General features: G+C 39.6%; 1 protein-coding gene across 1 annotated transcript in view; it reads left to right on the top strand.

Moving 5' to 3' along the window:
- The window catches only part of abr (ABR activator of RhoGEF and GTPase), a 212,122-nt gene that overhangs the window by 144,060 nt on the left and 45,075 nt on the right, over positions 1-22,987 (top strand). Inside the window, exons 11-16 of the mRNA XM_037688041.1 lie at positions 1,246-1,365; positions 1,563-1,638; positions 1,729-1,833; positions 5,353-5,427; positions 12,491-12,588; positions 12,679-12,810. Coding sequence (XP_037543969.1) covers positions 1,246-1,365; positions 1,563-1,638; positions 1,729-1,833; positions 5,353-5,427; positions 12,491-12,588; positions 12,679-12,810 — 606 coding nt within the window. The remainder of the gene's footprint in view (positions 1-1,245; positions 1,366-1,562; positions 1,639-1,728; positions 1,834-5,352; positions 5,428-12,490; positions 12,589-12,678; positions 12,811-22,987) is intronic.

The raw sequence follows: 22,987 nt of genomic DNA, 5'->3' as shown, positions 1-22,987 counted from the left end.
TTACTGAATGAGAGAAGAGATCATTTAACACATGTAGGTGTGAAGTATAACTATATGCTCAATGGGAAAAAAATTTTGTCTAAAAAAACGGATAATAAAATTGAATGTAGTCCTTCTAATTCCCAGTCTTTATTAGATGTAATTGTTTAGTATTTTCCAACATTTTTCAGTCAGGTCATCTGGACAGTTTCTTTTTTTTTTTTTTTGTGCTGAAACGTTTCGCCTTCGGTCTGGAAGGCTTCATCAGTCAAGGAAATGCACAAGAAAACTGATTCTTCCCCCAACAGCTTACTCCAAAGTGGAACAAACCAGTTCTGCTTGTGATAAGATGGTCTCTTTGGTACGCCCCCTCCTCCATTACCGGCCCTCTTCCTTGTTGACAGTCTTGTCAAACTGGTTGAAAGCAACAAAGTTCATCCAAAAAAGTTCAATCTGGTCCTCTGGACATTCAAAAAAACAAAAAACAAAACAAAGCAAAAAAAATCTAGAAACGTTTCGTCTCTCATCCAAGAGACTTCCTCAGTCTGAGGTGCTGTTTTCAGCTCAGTCTCTTAAAAAGCACCTTCTCAGAGTGGATCAACCAGTTTGAACTTTTTTGGATTTTCTACCTGGATTATTGAGTATGCATCAGGATACAACAAAGTTCATGTTCAATAATCCAGGTATACAATCCAACATTTTTCAGTCAGGTCATCTGGCATTTGACTTTGTTGTTTTCAACCAGTTTGACAAGACTGTCAACAAGGAAGAGGGCCAGCAATGGAGGAGGGGGCGTACCAAAGAGACCATCTTATCACAAGCAGAACTGGTTTGTTCCACTTTGGAGTAAGCTGTTGGGGGAAGAATCAGTTTTGTTGTGGGTTTCCTTGACTGATGAAGCCTTCCGGACCAAAGGCAAAATGTTTCAGCACAAAAAAAAAGAAACTGTCCAGATGGCCTGACTGAAAAATGTTGGATTGTATACCTGAATTATTGAGCATGGATTTTGCTGTTTAGTATTTTGCGGCACTGTTAAAACAAGGCTGCAGCTACCTGCACCCTCAGTCGTTTACCTAATCTGTTTGTTGTCTGTTCAGTATAATAAATATGTGCAAACAAATCTTTGTTGTTCTGTTAGATGTCAAAGTAAAATAAAAAAGGGCTCTCCTGTTTTGAAGCAGGAAGTATCCTCCCATGCAGAAATCAAGCCAAAGATTGAAAAACATCTAGTTTTCTGTTAAAGTCTTTCCTTGTCTGTCTGTGCAGAAAGCACCAAAGGGTCAGAGCCGCGTGGAGCGTCTCAGGAAGAAGATGAACGAGCAGGAGTCCTGGCTGCTCCTGCACTCCCCCACCATCCCTTTTCGCATCCACAACAAACACGGAAAGGTACTGATGTTGTGCTGCAGTGCTCCTTTATCACCACTAGAGGGAGACATGAGTCCACATGTGTGGTGTAGATGTAGATTACAGCGCAAGTTGATTGTGATTCTTTATTTTATTTTTTTACATTTAAAACAATATTTTCAAAACAATGCTCTTCTTTTATATATTTTTAATCAGTTGAGCATTTTATTCCTGTACAGAGTTATCAGTTCCTCCTCTCTTCTGACTATGAGAGGTCAGAGTGGAGGGAAAACATCCAGAAGCTCCAGAAAAAAGGTACCATTGGTTTTAAATTCTACTTCTTTGAATAACTGAGTGTAAAATAAGTGTGAAAATAAAATCATCCTGTTTTTTTTTTCCTTTCAGATCTCCAGGTATGTGTATTAAGTTCTGTGGAGCTCCAGGTCCTGACCAGCTCCTGTTTCAAGCTGCGAACCGTCCACAACATTCCTGTCACTAGTAACAAAGATGGTAAGAAACACTCAAAAGGATCAGAAAGAACATCGCTTCCTCTTTCCTTCTCCGATTTAAACTTTAAATTCTTCCAAAATATGTGTTTTTGGCCCCATGATGAAAGCAGGAGGTGAATCGAGGTTACAAAATGTTTCTCATAGCGGTCAGCATTACGCTGTGTGTCACTCGCAGCTTCTATATGTTTGTTTTTGCTTCAGATCTCCATGTTGTAACTCCTCTCTGGAAGGTGGCATTAAAGCCATCTGGCCGACCCACTCTGATCTCCTCAGATGTCCTGAGATTTACACATGCACACAGAAGACATGTGCATGTCCTCTGTACTAACAGAAAGGTTTCAATGCTTTCAAAAGCACATTGTTTTCTTTTCTTTTCTTTTTTTTTACCCGTTCCGGGGAAGAAAAGAAAGCGTTTGCTTCTTGTATAAAGAATTCTTTGTTTGAGCTGTGATTCTGACATCCAGTTCTTTTCAGTAGGTTTCTGGTTTTTGTGTTCTGATTTGACACTGAGGGACTGCAGGTTTCACCAACACATAAATGGATACAACTCGGTCACTTCTACAGCTATTAGTTTACAGTTTTGTATGGTAGTAGCTAAGAGTCATTCATATTGCATACATTGAGCTCTAACACATCATTAATATGGTATTTTCCAGGTTGGACCAAAACAGCAACAACTTCATCATTTCTCAACATAAAATGATCTCAGGTTTAAACTCTTGGATGAGTGGTAGTGGGTGATATATGTTGTTCCAATTTAACATCATTTCCTTTGGTTTTTACTACAATACCTCTTACAAGTTTTGGTCAACTGATTGTAGTTTTGCTAAAGATAGTTTGTTGTCATCCATCTTTTAGAAACAGTGAATCGTGTGTTTAACCAACCAGGTTGAGAACATCTCTGTAGGGCACAGTTCAGCTAGTTAACAGGCGAGTCTAGATTCATATCATACTTCCTCTGTAACTCTGAGTATCACTGCAAGTCATGTTTTACAGTAAGATGTCAGACTTTTATATACTCTCCCATAGTTTAATGATTTCAGTGAAACAGAATAACGTATCATTAGTTGGTTAGCATGTTTTAGCAATTTGTTGTTCTTCAGATATTATCGTAGGACCAGTTTGTCTTGAGAAGCAGATGGTTCAGAGGTTGAAGTTGAACCCCTCTCTGTCAGACCTCCCAGCCGCTCCTGCCGACCTCCATCAGAGTTTATTTACCAGGAAACGGTCAGACTTCACAGGTCTCAGCCAGAACAGGAATGTCTCATCTTTGTGTGTTTGTCGGTGAGATGCAGAGAGGAGGAAGTGGGAGAATAGTGTGGGCTCTGTCCCCTACAAGTCTCTAGTCAGCAACTAGTTCAGCCGATATGGACACGTGAGTTTGCTGAAAGGCAAAGAGATGTGAGGTCTGATGATAAAAGAATGCTCTGACTGCTACCTGTCACTCTGATCGTCATAGTATAAACTGTTTCCTCATGTAGTTGGTTTTATTAATTTTGTGTGAGAATTTGGTGCAGTAGCAGCTGAGAGTCATTCCCAACCCATACTCAGAGTGCTAACAGATCACGTGGGATTTTTGTAAAAAAAAAAAAAATTGGAGGTTGAGTCAGTGGTCAAAGGGCTGCTTTAGTTTCAATAATTTTCACTCTATAAAGTTAATAATAATGTTAGAGTTTCATTCTGTCGAACAACTGCAAACATCTGCTCATCTGAAATGAACTTGTTTTTTAAGAACACTGCGCATTTCTGGTTGGTTTAGCAACAAACTTGTACTCGTGTCTAGTTTGGATTACTGTGCATTAGGTTTATAGACTTCTGTGTTGGGGAGTGGCGGCGCAGAGGTTAGAGAGGTGGGCTTGTGATCCGAAGATCGCCGGTTCACGCCCCGGCCCCGACAACATCAAAAATTGTGGGTGGGGTAGGTGAAACACCCACACTTGCCCCCACCCTCATTCGCCCCACTCTGGGCCCATGAGCAAGGCCCTTAACCCCACCATGTGCTCCCTAAACAGGTCTCTCTTGAAAATGAGTTCTCGTGGCTCAGTGAGACTAACCTGGATAAATAAAGGCTAAATGAAAAAAAATGTGTTGAAATTAACTGGATTTCTCTTTGAGGCTCTTTAATAGACGGGTGTCAAAATTTAAGATTTGAAATGCAACTGCTCATTTAGTCTGATAAATGTCTCCTGGTTCCTGTGTTTTTAAGTTGACATCATTAATTTGTTTTGTATCCTAAATTTATCTAAAAGGTTCAAGGTTCTTTATTGTCATTCGCATCACATATGATACATGAGGAGGAAGGAAATTGTGTATTCAAGGTCCCAGTTACACCCAAAAATAGCTAAATTATAAATTATAAAAAAAATAAACAGTATACAAGGATCTAAAATGTGCTAAATAATATAATATAAACTAGAGAAATGGCTTTTCCTACAAAAAAATGCAGTGTGAATGCTTCTGAAAAACAGCCAAAATTAGCTAAAAACATGCTGAAATGTAGCTGAAATAGAAGAGCAAGCCTAAATTAGCAGAAGAAAGCAGAAAAAACATATTTGCTGAAATAGGTTTAAATGGGCAGAAATTAGCACAAAACATAAGAAATTAGCTAAAAATAAGCTGAAATTAGTAAAAAAAAAAAAAAAAGAACTAGCTGAGAACTAGCTGAAAAGGCAGAAAGAATCTTGAACTACCAGAAGGAAGTGAAAAAACCTGAAATGAGCTACAAAAAAATAATGTTGGAATAATCTGAAAAAGCTAAAATTAGAATAAAACTGCTAAATACTAGCTGAAATAGCAAAAAAAAAAAAAAAAAGTGGAAGGAGCATAACAAGCTGAAAATAGCATAAAGAAGTGGATTATAACAGAAACATGATGAAAAACTTGATTTTATTTGAAAACAGCTAAATTTAGCTACAAACATGCTAAAAAGTTAGTTGAAAAAGAATAAGCTTAAACTAGCAGGAGAAAGCAGAAAGATCACGTTTGCCCAATCAGGCTGAAAGAATCAGAAATGAGCACAGAAAGTGGAAATTATCTGAAAAAACTGAAATTAGGAAGAAGAAAAAAATGGCTAAAAAGGCATAAAGAAGCTGAAATTGCAAGAATGATGTTGAAAGAGCTTTTATTTTGCGAATTATCTGTTCTGCTTTAAACTTGAAAGTTTCATTAAAAAATTACCTTTCATTTTTATGGTCTTGATTTTCAGCTGCAGTTAATTACTAAACCATACATCCAATAATACCACATTTGACTTTTTTAATAAGTAAAATCCAGAGTAGCCATTTTTTGTGTTTCAAAGTTGAAATCTAAATCAAACTCTTTGCAGCTGCAGGAGAAATGATTGATCTTAAATCTGTAAGTATAATGTAACTTAATGAGACTGATCTTTTTTCCTTCATCTGTCATTCTCTTACTTGCACAGAGATAAAGGCAGGATTCAGGAAGGTCATAGTGTCCCAATGTTCAAAGACTGTAAAGTACTCTGAACTCAGACTTACACCTCTGTGCCCTTGTTTTCCAGATGATGAGAGTCCTGGTTTGTACGGCTTCCTCCATGTGATCGTCCACTCTGCCCAAGGATTCAAGGAGTCAGCCAGTGAGTCGGCCAGAAGCAAAACAGGCCTTTTATTATTTTTTCCAAACCACACTTCCACACACAGTCCAGCTCCTGAGCATCCGTCTGTCAGCCAAACGCTTGATCCACTCGATGGCTGTAGCTGAACATGCAGCTTTAATCTTCGACACGATGTAGGAAAAGTTGTAGCTGAAGGACAAATAAAGTGTCACAGAAGACAACAGAGGATTTTCATTGTTTTCAATGAGGAAGCATCAAATATGAGACCACTCTTCAGGCACATCATAAAACTGCAGCCAGGCATGCTTTATTTTGTTGTTGACACGATCAGAGGTTGGCTGCTTTGCAAAACCGTTCCTTTGTGTGTGATTTGTGCAGAGAGTCATTTCTTTATGTTTATCAGCAGAGCCTGAAGTTGGTCTGCTTCAGACGTGTCAGCGACAGACAGCTGCAGCTCCAGTACATTTTGTGCCCTTTTGTTGCTCAAGTACCAGTTCAGATATCAAATATCAGGGGAAGAATCAGGCTGGGGGAGATGTATTTGTTTAAGGATTTTTTTCTTTTCCCTTGTTACCATGGCAGTCCTCAGTTCTGTGTATGAAAGCTGGCCCGTTAGAGTTTACAGGGTAATGGATCGGAAAGCTCTGAAAGTCTGTTTGATCTGCACTGAGCTGACGGTTTAAAATGGAGGAATGTGTGTGTGTGTGTGTGTGTGTGTGTGTTCACTGCTAAAGGTTACAGATAATGAGTGTAGTGAATTGTATCGATGGATTCGGGGTGTGGCATAACCATGGATATGGTCTGGGGTTAGGGTTATTCAAGGTCACACCGGTGTTTATATCTGTTCCTTTGTGTAAACTACCTCTGTCTGCAGCAAACTCTAAATAGTCTAATGCAGTAGTCCCTCACTACTTGGCGGTTCATTTATCGCGGACTCGCTCTATTGCGTTTTTTCAAAACAAGATTGGACATGACACACAATTGGCTGACTGATGGATGAGCCGCACGATTTTTAAATTATAATATATATATATTATAATAACAATTAAATTAAAATTAATTATTTTAAATGATGTAACACCTGCTGCACCTTTGTGCAGCCCAGAGCTGCAGAAAAATCTTCCTCCTGCAGCTGATCTCTGTGCAGAGTGGAGAAGTGGGCGTGGCCAATAGCGCTTGCAGGTGGCTGAGAGCAGCGGAGGCAGGGAGCTGAAATCATGACATGCTGTGCTCTTTTAGAGCATTTAGAAACATTGTTTAGAATATTGCAAGAGTGTAGGAAGGGTTTAAAACGCCTTAATATATACTAACATAAACTACTACTTACTACTTGTACTACTATTCACGGTTTTTCACTTATCACGGAGCTTCAGGGTACATATCCCCAGTGATAAACGAGGGACTACTGTAAAATAAAAAATGGTGCTGATTAGAAATATCTGCTTAATGTGTAACAATCCATGCCAGTACCTCTTTAATACTTTTTAACGGAAAAACGTATATTATTATTACTAAACATATTATAATATGCTGTAACGGGTAAGATCATGTTTGCACATAACTCCATTTCAGAAGCTCGCTTCAGGTGAGATTTTAAGAATTTCCAAATATAGCACTATTTTTAAGACTAAAAAGTCAAATGAATATGTAGCAGAAGTTATGTGAGCTGGTATTTGTGTCATAACAATCTCTCCACGGTGGAAAGGGGGGCTTTAAATTTAGCCTAGGGCAAAGCTAGTCTAACTGGGTCACAGTGGCACAAACTGGGAGCTGAGCGTGTCAAAAAAAACAAAACTGTTTGTGGTGGGAAAATATGACCTAGTAAACAAGAGAAGAACACATCTTGTTGCGTAGTTTATTTTTGTCTTAAGTGTCAGTGGCATTACGACCCACAAGCTTCATGAAGATCTGCTACAGGACAACAAAACAAACCTTTTCACATTTGTTTCAGAACCAAACTTTTTCTGTCTCTTCTCACTGTTCACATCCTGAAAATCAAAAGCCCCCCTCTCTTTGTGTTTCTATGACTCTTGGCTGCCTGTATCCTCATTCACTCTTTGCCAGGCTTTTATTAGTTTTCTCCTTCTGGATTCAATAAAAACAGACTCTGCCTGTTTTCTGCTCGTTTTATTTGTTCCCCAAGACCTAAATTTCCCTCTGAAGCCTTTAAGCAAACTTCCAAACAGCCTTTCTGGTGGCAGTGCGTTGCGACTGTGGAGACGTTTATTGGTTTTAACTGATTATCACTTGTCTCTGAATGCTGTGAGGTTTGACCCAGCATCGATTCAGCTCAGCCCGAGGCGAAGATTAGCCTCCTGGATGTGTCTGTACTTCCTCAGCCAAATGAGATGGAGAAGGATGGCATTTGTTAACCCCTGCAGTTAGAGGGCATGACCCACTGCTCACCAATTTCTACCCCCTCACAGCCTCGTGGTGACCTGCCAGGAAAAAGAAAACTTGTGGAAATCTGTCCTACTTTTCGAAACTCTTTCTCCTCTTTGAGTTAAGTGCACGGAGACAAAAAAGCCTTTCCTAATCTCCTCTCTCTGACCTTGTTTGAGGTTTGGGTCTGTTACAGATGGAGAAGAAATCAACTATCAGAGGCACTGTTTGTCCACATGTATATTAAAAACAATTACCGTATTTTCCGCCGTACATGTCTCACCGCCTTTTAATTCACATCAGTTCAAATATGTGTAATAAAGTGGAAAAATCCATAAATACGTTGCTTGGCCATGTACGTCGCATCTATTAAGCGTCACCGCTGACGCGTCACGTTTGTTATGCAGCACAGCTGACAACCTGGAAACGTGGGCCAGTGTTGTACCAAAAATCGATTGACTGCCAAATGGTGGCCGCGGGAGCGTGCACGGGAGGACTTTAACAAGAATTTAACAAGATTAACACTTAAAAACAATTATTTGTTTACTTGAAATTATAGTAAAGGTGTGTCTCAGTTTAACTTTTGCTTACTAAATGCACTTTGACCGTTAAAAAAAGCTGCATTTTCAAAAGCCGATATGCAGAAATAGGAATGTGCAGAGGGACGACTCACTGTGCGTTTCTTCAAAATTTAACAAGATAACCACCTAAAACAATTGTTTGTTTGCTCAACTTTATAGTAAAGGTGTGTCTCAGTTGAGCTTTTACTTATTAATTCACTTTAATGGTCAAATCAGCTGCATTTTGCCGGGGCGACGCAGTGAAATGAAGCTGATTTGACAGTTGCTCCAGGCGAGCTGGACGAAGGTGGCAGAGTATGGCAAGCCGATTGTGTCATTAATAGCCACTTTTACCTATTACATGACACAACGGCATGCCATACTATTTGAGTGCCATCTAGCAGCTGAAAATGGTAGTGTTCAATATTTTCAGTCAGAATGAAAGAAAACAATCATATCTCAGCCAAACATTGGTTTATAGATAGGGAAAAAAAATCCATAAATACGTCGCTTTGGTGTATAAGTCAAGAGCATGCAAATTATGCAAAAAACTGTGACTTATAGATTGAAAAATATGATAGTGTCATAAGCAGTTTTTCTAAACTGAAGCCATCCAACAGCTGTTTCTTAAAGTATAAAAAGTAAAACATGAACATTTATTCTTAAACATAAAGGACGTAGATCATTGTCACTTCATATTTGCTCTGAAGCTAACCTGTTTCTTGATTTCGGGTGTCGACACAGAAGTATCTGCTGTTATTCTACCGTATGTAGCGGAAGCTTACGATAATTGTTTCATTATATAATTATCCCCCAGATGGTTACAGTAAAATCCCCTCATACCAGTGCCACTAATCTCTTCCTTGTTGGGAATAATGAAGTCAGAACCTTTCAGGATGCTGAGAAAACAAACAAACGAAGGAACAGAACCAGATGGAACCAGACCCCATGTTCTTGTTAGATGTGTGTGAATGTTTGCTTCAGTCGAGCAGGCATATGCCAGCTGAGGTTCCTTTTAGTATCGTGTTTTCTTTGCTTTGCTTTTCTCTGCTTTTTTCTGTCAGTTTTTCTACAACTCCAGTTTCAAAAAAGTTGGGACATTGGATAAAATCTAAATAAAACTAGAATGTGACAATTAACAAATTTCCTAAACCCATCTTTTCTTCACAATAGATCATTGTAAACATATTGTTTAAACAAAGAAATTGCACAAATAAAATAAAAAAAGACAAGATGTAAGCCAGTGGTTCCCAACCCTGCACCCTGAGGAACACCATCCTGTATGTTTTAGTTGTTCCTCTGCTCCAACACACCTGATTTGAATGAAAGGTTATTAGCAGGCGTCTGCTGAACTTAAGGAAGTAATTAAATCACTGAATCAGGTGTGTTGGAGCAGAGAAACAACTAAAACATGCAGGATGGTGTTCCTCAAGGACCAGGGTTGGGAACCTCTGATTTGGGTAATGTGGCAAGATATTGTCAAAATGAAAGCAGGTGTTATCTTTTATCTACTTTTGTGCATTGGTGCCTTTCCAGATGTGTAAGCTGTCTCTGCCAGCGGCACTAATGCACCCCCATACCATCAGTGAGGCAGTTTACTTTTAATACATTTTTAATTTAGATTAAATCTTTGTACTTTGTTTAATGCAGTGCCACCTGAGGGCCTGAATAGCTTGGGCATCCATTACTGACTTTCAGCCTTGTCCTTTGAGCTCAGAGATTTCTTCAGATTCTTGAAATCTTTTGATGACGTTATTAACTGCAGCTGGTGGGATATTTAAAGTCTTCCCAATTTTATATTGAGGAGCATTATTCTAAAATTGTTCCAATTTTTAAGACATGGATTTTCACAGGGCAGCACGGTGGCGCAACTGGTTGAGCTGCTGCCTCTCAGCGAGCAGGTCCTTGGTTCAAATCCCGGTTCAGGGGTCTTTCTGGGTAGAGTTTGCATGTTCTCTTAGTGCATGTGTGGGTTTTCTCCGGGTGCTCCGGTTTCCTCCCACAGACCAAAAACATGCATGTTAGGCTGATTGGCAACTCTAAAATTGTCCCTAGGTGTGAGTGAGAGAGTGAATGGTTGTTTGTCTCTATGTGTCCCTGTGATGGACTTGCGATCCATCCAGGATGTACCCCGCCCCTGGCACAGTGATTGCTGGACATGGGCACCGGCGACCCCCGTGACCCAAAATGGAAGAAGCGGGTAAAAGATAATGGATGGATTTTCACAGACTAGCAAACCTCTTCCCATCTTTACTTCTGAGAGATTCAGCTTCTCTAAAGTCTCTTTTTATACCCAGCTCTCTGACTGGCAGGTTGCCAAGTAGTTACAAAATACACCTCCAGCTGTTTCAGAGTCAGCGAGGTTTTATTGTCATTTCAGCTATATACAAGTACATATTGAAACGAAACAGCGTTTCTCCAGGATCATGGTGCAACACAGAACATAACATGCAAAACAACACAACACACAGTGCAGATACACAACAGTACAATAAATACAAACAGACCTATAATAAATATAAAAATACATCTAACCTAATCTAAACAAGTAATTAAAAGATAAGGCTAGAGTCACGTGTGGATTAGTACATGTGTAGGTGGTACATGAGGTAGAAACATGTTCTGATATGTGGTTAGCAGCACAAAGTTTTTCTGTTTTTATAGCAGCAGAGATGTAAACTGTGTAAGGTGCAAAAATGCAGAAACTTGAGCAGATTGCAAAAACGTGCAAGTAAAGAAGTCACAAACAGTACAACACAGTAGTTGTGTGCATTTAGGTTGTGTGTGTGTCAGAGTCCATCATGAGTGTTGGTATTCTTACCACTTACTTCATCGTTTTGTTGCCCGTGTCCTTGTTATTCGAAATGTGTTGCAGCCATCAAATCAAAATGAATTTGTTTTTCCCAAGAATGGTGGAGTTTCCTGAACGTTTGGTGTATTCATCATCTTCCACTGTGACAAAATGTAGATATATGAGAATTGCAATAATTTCATTCTGTTTTTATTTTCATTTTATTGGGGTTTTATATAAATGTGTGATTCAAGCACTCAGTTTATTCCCCCTACCTGCATCCCATCCTCCCTCACACCAATCATTGTGACCGTCCCAGTGAGAGGTCAAACCACACACTCATCTGTCATGCTGTCAGAGCAACGGAACCCCAGGGGACCCGGTCCAGGCTGCAGGATGTACCATAGACACTTTACGGACAGCCTGCAGCGCGCTCTGCAGCAGCAGCTACGGCAGCATTTAAAGAAACACATTAACAGAGTTTAATTGCTCCCAGTTAGGACCGAGTCCCAGCAGAGAGACGACTGTGGAATAAGGATGTTCGGAGCAGAGGAGAGCTGGATGTGTTCACAGGCAGGAGATTGATGCTTGTCAGCTGACAAACCATAACATACTGACAAATTAACAATCTGTTTCTCTTGGGTGGACTGCAACTTCTCGTTTCATCTTTTAAATGCACTTTTACTGATGGATAACTCTCTTTACTCACAGCCACTGTAATGAAACGTGTCTGCAATAATTACTCAAACCTGCTGCCTTAAAAACATTTGGCTAAGTTGTGGCATGTTCATTTTTTAACACGATGACCAGAAGTTGCAGCGAAATTCTACATTCAGCTCTGCAAAATTGCAAACTTTAAAAAGTGACTTTCTGCTTTGTAAATTTAGTCATGATTTTATTTTCTTAAATAAAGGTTTTTGATCTTTTTCTACTTTTAACTAGGGATAAAAGCATTCTTGTGCATCACTAAATTAGTTTAGTTTAGCTATTTAGACATTACCTTAAAGACTATGCAGTAACTTGGACTATCATGAAAAAGTCTGTATTATTTAACAAAATAATAATAATAAGTGGAAGCTGAATGTTGAGGTTTAATGCTACTAAAACACAACTTTAGTCTTTAAACATTCATAAGAAATATTGTCAGCCTGAAGATGTGCTGAGTTCTATGTGAGAAGCTGAATCAGTTCTTTGCAGTTTGACTTTTATGCATGAGACAGGATATGTTTCTTAAACATATTACATGTAAATATGCAGTTATTAAACAATTCATGTTTGCTTGGTGAGCTTTTGATTCCACTTTCAGATTATTTCTTTATCCACCTTTTCCACCTTCTGTGTGTTCTTTCAGATTTATACTGCACTCTCGAAGTGGATTCGTTTGGTTATTTTGTCAGCAAAGCCAAGACCCGAGTGTTCAGAGACACCACAGAGCCGCAGTGGAATGAAGTCAGTCCACAAACACATTGTTTACAGCAACGCTTTCTGCACCCAAACAACAATTTCACTCTCCTTCTCTTCTTTTGTGTTGTTTGACAGGAGTTTGAGATTGAGTTGGAGGGTTCCCAGTACCTGCGGATCCTATGCTATGAAAAGTGTTACGACAAAAGCATGCTCAACAAGGACGACAACGAGATTGTGGACAAGATCATGGGCAAAGGACAAGTCCAGGTAAGAGACGAGACAAAATCAGATCGTGTTAAGGCCTTACATTTTTTATTTTTTTGCATTTTAATTCACTTTCCAGACTTTCTGCACCATGAAGTGGTTTTGCAGTGGTGTTATGTAGTGAAGCTAGTTCCAATAATACAGGTCACGTACATGAAGTAAACAGAAATATTTCCAAGTTTGATTACACCGCTTTACACTCTTTTACCTTTGTTCTACCGTTATCTACATTCAGCTGAGTGGCAAAAGACCATTGACTCAAAGACTTTAGATAGATCAGTGGTTCCCAACACTGGTCCCTGAGGAACACCATCCTGCATGTTGTAACTGTTTCCCTGCTTTGACACACGTGATTTGAATGATTTGGTGATTAACATGCTTCAACAGAACATGAGGTAGTAAATCATTGAATTAGGTGTGTTGAAGCAGGGAAACGGCTAAAACATGCAGAGTGGTGTTCCTCGGGGACCAGGGTTGGGAACCACTGCTTTAGACAGTTGGACCAAACAAAACAAAAAGACCTGAAATGGGGAAAAGCTGTGATGCAAGTGAATGCACAGATTTAGCAAAACTCAGTCATAACTATTAAATATTAATGCAAAGAATAGATTAGATGGACCATTTAGCAACTCTTACTTACAGTTTATGCAACTGCACACGTTTTTCCCTTACATTTAAGGTCAGTCTGGCATCAAAGAGCTTTTAGGTCTCTTTAGGCTTGGCTTTTTGAATTGTCACATTTTTAAGCATCAAGAACTGTGATTTCTTGTTCAATTTAAATGTCATTCACATACTCTTTGATAGGTTGCAAGTATCTCTATTGACACAAAGAGTTTTTAATTTATGAAATGAGATTCTCCATTTTTACTCCCAATCTTACAGCTAGCAGTGGCAGCCATGTTGAGTGGTTTAGGTTTGTGTGTTCAAGCAGTCACTAGTGTGCATAACCACTATTGACTGAACATTAATTTAAAGGAGAGTTTCTTTTGTTTTGTTGTGATGTTTTCTTTGTAAGGCTAGTTACATTATGCTAACACAGAGGGATGCTGATTTGTTGGTGCTGAGGTAAAACGATGTTGACCACTTTTATTTTTATAGTTGACGGAAGTGTCTTCTTCTTGTTCTTCTACTTCTTGTTCATGTCCTTGTTCTTGTTCTTTTCCTTTTTCTTCTTGTTTTTTTTTCTTGTTCTTGTTCTTCTTCTTTCATCTTTTCCCTCTTTAGGGCTCGCCACAGCGAGTCATCCTTCTCCATCTATAACTCCATCTTTAACTCCATCTTAAACTCGATTTCTGTTGTTTTCCTGCATTTTAGTCAAGTCTCTCTTTGTGAGTTGAATCTCCTGCTGCCTTTTAATCAGACAAAGCTCCCACCCATTCTGAATTAGTCAACTCTGAGGGTTTGAAACACTCTTACAGTGGAGGAATGTTCCCATGTTTCCCAAAAGGCACATGTCAGTCTCTGAGGTGAGCTGCTAGCTGCTTGTTTATTCCTCTTGGATCCTTCAGATTTGAAAGAAGATCAAAACCTTTTCCAGGTGGTTTGTTTGTAGCTGCCACACATTTGTACACTCTAAAAAGTTTCCCTGTGATGTGTTTTGCTTCAGATGTTTTAAAATTGGGGCAAACAACATTCACCTCTGTAACGTTTACGTTCGCCTCGATCTTCACGAGTATATGTTGTGGTCTTGTTTCTCCATGTTGCTCCTGCTTCATATCTTTTACTGGTCTTTGAATGGAAAAAATTGCTCCCACTGCTTGTTTTTGCTTTCTGTTTGTCATTCACCCTTTCCATGCTTTTCTCTCAGTTTGATGATGCATATGGAGTTCTTCCTCTGATCCCTTCTGAAAAGCACAAAGTGATGCAGGAGCAAACGTGCACGCTCCATGATCCATCCGAATGATGTCTTTTTGTGTCTGTGTGTGTGCGCACAGTATGTGAGCGCTCATTTGTTTGCTTTCATTGTAGGCAGAATGTATTTTAAGCAGTCTGTAAGGAAAATTAACTAATACTGGTTTAACCCGCAGGGCCATACAGATAGATTCCTAATAATCTTTTTTTTCTAACCTAAAGATGGAATTTTGTTCACATTCAGAACATTAGAGAAGGTCACCACTGTGTTTTAAGTTATTGATATAGCTGTCAATCTGAGAGCTAAATGCTGCTGCTGCTGGGAATTTCCGCTTCCAGCCAACAAGAGCAAAGAAAAAAATTAAGATAAATAGGCCACATGTTTGCTAGGGGAGAATAAAGAATGGCATGCACTGTTTGAGACTCTCAGAGGGTTAGAATAGCTTTTCACAGGCAACGATTGAGCAGAGTGGAATACTTTAGCTGTGGATGTCATATCTGTACCTTAAAACATCTTAAATGATGGAACTGTCAGAAGATGAAGCAAGAAGGTTGAGGTTCTGTCCAGTTGTTAGCGTTGGTTGTTAATCCAGATGAAATCTTGAGCTTGTTGTCTTTGGCTGCACGGTGCTGGTGAATATTTCAGCTTCACGTTTCATCACATAAAGCAGATGTTTTACTGGGTGGATACAGAGGAGTCTGTGCATACCTGAAGAGAATCACAATGGGACCCGAGTTGTTTGCTTTCCTGCTGAAGCTGAGTTTGAAAGGAGCCTTCACGTGTTTTGCTTTTCTCTCTGGAGACCTTCTGATTTATTTAACAAGCTTGTAGAATTCCGACTAGCCGTAAATGGGCATATTGGCCTGTAAGTTTTTTTTTTTCATCTCTTCTGCTGTTAGTTCACTTTCCAACTGTTGAGAAATTAGATCGCTTCCGACATCAGAAGATTTTTTTTTTTGTTTGTGACTAAAGGCGCCTGTAGACTTTTTGTCGTTCCTTTCTGTGAATCATGGGTGTACAATCATGAGAAAAGAAAAGTTTATCTGCCTTTTCATCATGACTTAATGACAGATCATCTGGTCCTTAAATTTAGGTTAAACGTGAGTTCAGGTAAACAAAACACGACTGAAGCTTTATGAGCAGCACACCAGTTAACGTTGCCATGAAAGTTGTGGAGTTAAATCATGAGGGGCTGCATTAAAGAGATAGTCCAAAATTTTGGAAGAAGGGAAATGTTATGAATTGTAAATATCTTACTTGGTGTAGATAGTTCTTTAAATGGCCTATTTCAGATTATCTAACAACTAATCAGTCTTGACGTTAATGCAGTTCATGTGAATGCTAATTTAGCTTTTCTATTCATGTCAGTTTCATATTACACAGTTATTTCAATTCAATTCAAAATTCAATTCAATTCAAAAATACTTTATTAATCCCAGAGGGAAATTATTTGTTGTTGTAACTCATTATCCTCATTTCATTAAGAGATGTTATAGATGCTGATGGCTGTAGACTGGAAGGATCTCTTGTAAAAGTCCATCTCACAGTGGATCCTAAGAAACTGGCAGCAGATGCCTCCGATCCGTCCACCCAGACTCGACTGACCTCTCAGTTCCCCCGGGCTGTAGGACCGCCTGAATGCGGAGCAGAACTCCTCCCAGTGTGATGGCCACTCCTCCCAGCAGTCTGCCGAGCTCCTCATCGCTGCAGACAGCCAACTGTAGGTGCTGAGGGACGATCCTGTCCTTTTGCTGTCATGAGCCGTGTTTCCTGCTAGTTCCAGGATCTCAGTGGTCAGGCACTCGAGCACAGCTGGCAGGTAGATGAGAATGCGTCCACAGAACATCCTTTTCAACTCATTTGGGATTTGAGGCTGTAGTTGAGATATTATTTGAGCTTTTGAGATGTTAATCAGCTGCTGTTGGTCGTAGAAAACTGCCTCGTTGCCATGGTTACGCATCATAACAAATGTCCAAAACTACAAAAGTTTCAGTAAAAATCCTTTCAGCTGCACAGCATCTGATACCAGAGGAAACAATCATCCAAAAAAATGTGATTTACATCCAGAAAAAGAGGAATTAAAGTTTCCAAAAGCAAAATCTCAGAATGAAAGTAACAGAGCTGCTCCAACATGCAGCCACCTTGAGTGGTGCAATTCTAGAACATGATTTATATGATTATTTAGATTATATCAAAAACAAATAGTAGGCCTGTTGCAGTAAACAATAAATCAATTAATCGCATGATAAATGCGATGCAATGTCAATGTGTACATTTAAGAAAAAGATCAAAGCTGAATTGTTAAAAAAGTATATATGAAGTAGCTTAGTGTGTGTTTTGTATTAAAATTAGAAAAATTAGAAAGAGTTATTCATTTTGTTCTGGTACTTGAAAATTATTATGATTGAAATAATTGTTTGAAAAAAGGGGCAGATATAATAAGATTTTTTCTTCTTTCTGCTGCCTTTCATTTTAAATCTTTTGTATCTTTTTTTATATTGTTATGGAATTGTTTTGTACTTTTTTAAAATGAATAAACTTTATACCATACCATACCATAACATAAATGAAAATTATCGACCTCATCTTCATTTATCAGCTTTATCGTTTCTTCGTGTCTCTCTCTTTCTACTAAAGACACTGGATGACAAAAGACTCAACTCCGGTGCTCTTCACTGACCCCTCCCTTTCTCTTTTTTCCTCTTTTATTTAAAATCTGTTTTAACCATCCAAAATTGTGTTTTTGGATCGTTAAGTTACTAAGTTCTAGAATTGCGCAGCTCAAGGTGGCTGCATGTTGGAGTAGCTCTGTTACTTTCATTCTGAGATTTTGCTTTTGGAAACTTTAATTCTTCTTTTTCTGGATGTAAATCACATTTTTTGGATGGTTGTTTCCTCTGGTATCAGATGCTGTGCAGCAGGAAGGATTTTTACTGAAACTTTTTTTAGTTTTGGACATTTGTTATGATGCGTAACCATGGCAACAAGGCAGTTTTCTACAACCAACAGCAGCTGATTAACATCTCAAAAGTTTAAATAATATCTCAACTACAGCCCCAAATCTCAAATGAGTTGAAAAGGATGTTCTGTGGACGCATTCTCATCTACCTGCCAACTGCGCTCAAGTGCCTGACCACTGAGATCCTGGAACTAGCAGGAAACACGGCTCATGACTGCGGAAGGACATGATCGTCCCTCAGCACCTAGTTGGCTGTCCGCAGTGACGAGGAGCTCGGCAGAGTGCTGGGAGGAGTGGCCATCGCTCTGGGAGGAGTTCTGGCGGGCATTCGGGCGGCCCTGCTGCCCAGGAGAACCGAGAGGCCAGCCGGATCTGACAGCAAGCTGGATCTGGGTGGACAGATCGGTATCTGTGGCCAGATTCTTTGTATTCGCTGCAGATCCTTCCTTCCCACAGCAGTCAGTATCTAACAACTCTTGAATAAAACCAGGATGATGAGCTACGACAACACTTAATTTCCCTCTGGGATTAATAAAGTATTTTTGAATTGAATTGAATTGTTAAAAGCAGCTAAGCTGAGAAGCTATAAGCTACGAGCTAAGCTAACAGGCCGACCTCGGGAAAAAACCTCTGTCTTGTCGAATCTCCAAAATTCATGGTTGAAACCCGTACCTTTGTGTAAAAAGTTGTTTTTCTCTGAAAAAAGAAGCTGAGAACTTGTTTACTGATGTTTTATTAAAAGCTTTGTGTGAAAAATGCTATGTTAAAGAGCTCAAACCACACCAAGTGTCCACCATTTTGAGAACCGAAAAACAGGAAGGAGAGACGGCCCATGTTACATCAAGGGACCTCCCTCCCATTTCTCTTAAATAGACACACTGCTCGCTCCCTCACTATCCATCCTTCGGTTCAGATGATCTTATTCTGCCATTTGGTGGTTGAAAAAAGGTACTAAACTCAAAACAAATTAACCAACATTTCTTTTTAAATTTGACAATAATTACTAATCATTGAGGGGAGTGGTGGCGCAGAGGTTAGAGAGGTGGGCCTGTGATCCGAAGATCGCCGGTTCACGCCCCGGCCCCGACAACATCAAAATTGTGGGTGGGGTGGGTGAAACACCCACACTTGCCCCCACCCTCATTTGCCCCACTCTGGGCCCATGAGCAAGGCCCTTAACCCCCACCATGTGCTCCCTAAACAGGTCTCTCTTGAAAATGAGTTCTCGTGGCTCAATGAGACTAACCTGGATAAATAAAGGCTAAATGAAAAAATGAAAAATTGTCAAATTTCAAACAATATTATCATTTATTGCAATAATTTCTGAGACAATGAATTGCCCAGAAAAATTAGTTATTGTGACCGGCCTAACAAATAGCAGCAGTGGCAACTAGCTGTAGCACTTCTTGTGCAGCTTGGAGGCACTTCCAACAAGAATATTATAAAATTTCTGCCAAAATAACTACGTATGGAAGCAACAATATAAAGGGCAGTGTGTCCCTTACTGTTGCGCCCTGCCCTGTTAACAGAACCGAGCGCCCCACTTGCTGGAATGTTCCCCCCTTCGTTAACTGCCTTTAACCCTAAGCCAGTGGTGCACAATACAGATGTCATGTGCTACCTAAAAAGCTACAGATGTAGTGTTCCACTTCTCTCCCGCTCCCCCCACTCCCCCCCCCCGGTCTTCAACTGCCGGCACTAACACTGCACTAGCAACACGGACACGTCTCCGCCCCCCCCCCCCCCCCCCCCCCCTCCCGTCTACAAAAATTACCCAAAAGATGAGTGCCCTGCCAAGGCAAGTGACCTAGGGGAAGCAATAATAATAATGTGTTGTCATCATTGTATCTTCCCATACAATAGTGAAATTGGCTCTCTGCTTTTAACCCATCCACCACCAGGTGGTGCAGTGGGCAGTTATTGAAAGCGCCTGGGGAGCAACTGGGGATAAGGTGCCCTGCTCAGAGACACCATGAGATGCGCAATGACTGAGGATCAAATCTGGGACTTTAAGGGCCCTGGGTCAGCTGCCCTGCCTCTACCCCATCTCAGCCCCCCATTAGGGGTTATAAAAGGCTTATAAGGGTTATAAAATAGCTTTGACATGGATCACTGTAAAGTCTTTGACATGGGAGTTGTTTTAAGATGGCAGCGATCCACTTTGGTTTTAGTTTCACTTAGACTAGCTGTTAGCTCATCAGTCCGGTCTGTTTTTAACTCTGTTTCAAATCGAGTTTGTTCAGAGCTATCTACAGCAGGTAAGATATTATTTGCCCAAAACCTTTCTACAGAACCCCACTTTATAAAATTTGAACTGTTCTTTTAATGTGTGTTTGAACAATTTGCTTTGTCAGCATGAGAACTGTTGGCATTTCTTTCCAGCCCTGCGGTTGACTGACTTCCCCCGAGCAGATAACCTCTGATCTCTGAGGTCATCTTGCTACTCCTTTGTTAAATGGCACCAGACTCTGGTTTACACTACTTTCTTTCTTTCAAACTGGATCAAGAATGGATTCTTACATGTATGTCACATTGTTTGGGAAAATATTTCCTTCCAATGGGATTTTTTTTTTCTCAATCATCTCATTATTGATATGTATAAACCTTTGGCTAAATCTTCCACTCACTCAGTCCCAATCTGATTTCTGTTTACATCTGAAGCTGTAACTTCCAACAACAGGTTGCAAATTGCTGTACTGGAAACTCTCTTTGTGTCTGTTCCCTTCTCTGCCTCTCACTGCAAGTTCTCCCAAGTGACCTTTATGTGTTGGCAGTAGCTCGAAATACTTGTCTTCAAAATAACTGGTTGCATAACTTTTTAGGTGAATAACCTCAATGTTTTGCACTGCATCAAAAAAGTATCATATCACCCAGCTTTGGTAATGGTCTTAGCTGGTTACCCAGCTTTTGTGCATCCCATCCAGGCATCGTCTAGACTTTGTGTTTCATTTCTTCATCTGATGCCTTTCATAAACCATAGTGCTCACAGTCTTTTTGTTCATTTCTGCTGTTACACCTCAAAGGTTTGGTTTCACAAGTCAAAATCTGATTCTTCTGTTGGCCTTTGTAAACTTTTACTACTGCAGAGGTTTTGAAATCGTTGTTTGTTATTCTGTAAATCGACTCCCATTTAAACCCAGCCACCCTATAAAGCTGAAACCTCAACTGTTCTCGGTAATTCACACAACGCTGCCACAGCCAAGTGTGCTGCGTGTTTCTGTACTGAATGTCCTCTTCACTCTCTGCAGAGAAGCTGCCTGTTCTTTTTACGATCCAGCACATATCACATTGCTGCAACAAACATCTACTTCTCTAGAATGTAATGTCTCCTGCAGAGAGATGTCCCCAGCTGAGGGACACCCCACCTCACCCCCTTCTCACTTTGTGCTACACAACGCTGGAGGACCTCAGTAAGATGTAACCTGATAACTCTGAGCAGCTTGGCATAATGAGAGCCAGATAAGTTGGGGAATACACGCAAAATGACAAAACGGTGATAAAGTTGTTTGTTCCTCGGAGCTCTTCCCGTCTCCTCTGTATCTGGGGATGCTGAGCATTAGTTTGTTGTTAGCGTAATGCAAAGTTGTGGATGCAAAGGGATTGTAAAGTTTGAGAGGAGCGTCTTTGCGTGCACTCTGTCCCACTTAATAGCCAAAGCTCTTTCCTTGACATGAAGCATTAGAATGAAATGTCTGCCTGGTGGAAGCGCTGCTGGTGGGAACAGTAGTGGGCTGGTAATCGGAAGTTAGTTGTAAAACAAAACGCTGCAAAGTTTTATTCTTGTTACTGTAACACAAGCAAACTCGTCATCATCAGATTACCTTAACCCATCCTTAAGCTCATTTTAAAACTGTTGCAAATAACTTATTTTGATTGGCCTCAGTTAGGAGGAATAAATGAGGTCTGATGTGAGACCTGATGTCTTAAAATGACCAATGTCAAAAATGTCTTAAGCAATTTCTATTTTATAAACTTTTACACTGCTGCCAGTTCATTACATAAAACGATGTGGATGTTTGCTAACACAGCTAGCAGCTAGCTGTAGCTCTTCTGGTGCAGCCTGGGGTCAGTTCCAGCAGGAGTTTCACATTTGTGCAGAATTAACAGTAAAATTCAAAATTGCAATAGAAAGGTTAAAATAACAGTGTTTACATGATCTCTGAAATTTAGAAGATAAGTTATTTTGAGATGGCACCAATCCTCTTGTTTTTCGGGGCCACTCAGACTCTACTGATGAGCTAATAACGGCCTCTGAGCAGATTGCAGTTATCTTAAAACAACTCCAGTCTTTCAAATTATGTAACTATTTATTCAGTCAGTTGTTTAAACGTTTACATTTCTATAAATTTTTCAGTAATGCTGTGTCTGATGTAAAATCAAGAGTTTTCAGTTTAATCGTTACTTTTTAATAGTTGAAAACTGTGCGTAAGTTGTGTTCAAGTGTAAAATCAGAGCTGTCGGATTTAATTGTTACTTTTTTGAGTTGAAAACTATGCGCAAGTGGCGTTAAAGTCTTTTCTTTGAGAGCTAAGTAGCGAAGCTACAAGCTAGCTACGGCCGGCTTGCCGTAGTGTTGCCGTTTTCGGACGCCTGTGCAAAACACTGTGTTCCGTCGAAAGTTTTTTTTTTTTCCCGTCGAAAGTTAAAGTAAGCGTTGGCCATCTTTAGAGAAACCTGCTCTCTGATCTGTGAAAATAACACGGTGTTGTGTGATTTTACTGTGAGATCCTCTGGTCAAAGCCACAGACACATTTTGTGTCAGCTCTCCATTAAATCTGAAGGCGTTGCCCACTAGAGGGTTGGAGGGTGAAATGTTTTCAGTTGCTGCTCTGTTGTTCATTTCTCAAGTGAGAAGACTGGAAACTGTTAAGTTAACAACATATTCTTTTGTTTAAAACATATGGCAAAAACTACATTTGATCTTTTGCACTGTTTTGCACTACAAGCAAGAAACCTAATACTTGAATTGTTTATTATTTAAAAACTCTCTGGACCTAGTAGTGGAATTTTTTTAATTCAAAATATACGATGAAAAAAGGACACCCTATGCTTTTTTAAATTCCTATTAAGTTTTATACCAAAAACATCGAGATATATATTGTTATCACCACCCTTCACAATACATATCGTGATATGAATTTTATGCCATATAGCACATTCCTAATATATGTGTATATGTATGTATGTATATATATATATATATATATATATATATATATATATATGTCTGTATATGTGTATATATATATGTCTGTATATGTGTATATATATGTGTCTGTATATGTGTATATATATATGTGTCTGTATATGTGTATATATATATGTATGTGTATATATATATATGTGTCTGTATATGTGTATATACATAT

Source organism: Nematolebias whitei, chromosome 14 (assembly GCF_014905685.2).
Source record: "Nematolebias whitei isolate Nwh7 chromosome 14, NemWhi1, whole genome shotgun sequence".
NCBI lineage: Eukaryota > Metazoa > Chordata > Actinopteri > Cyprinodontiformes > Rivulidae > Nematolebias > Nematolebias whitei.
Note: the sequence above shows the minus strand (reverse complement) of the source record. Positions and strands in the feature narration are given on the sequence as shown.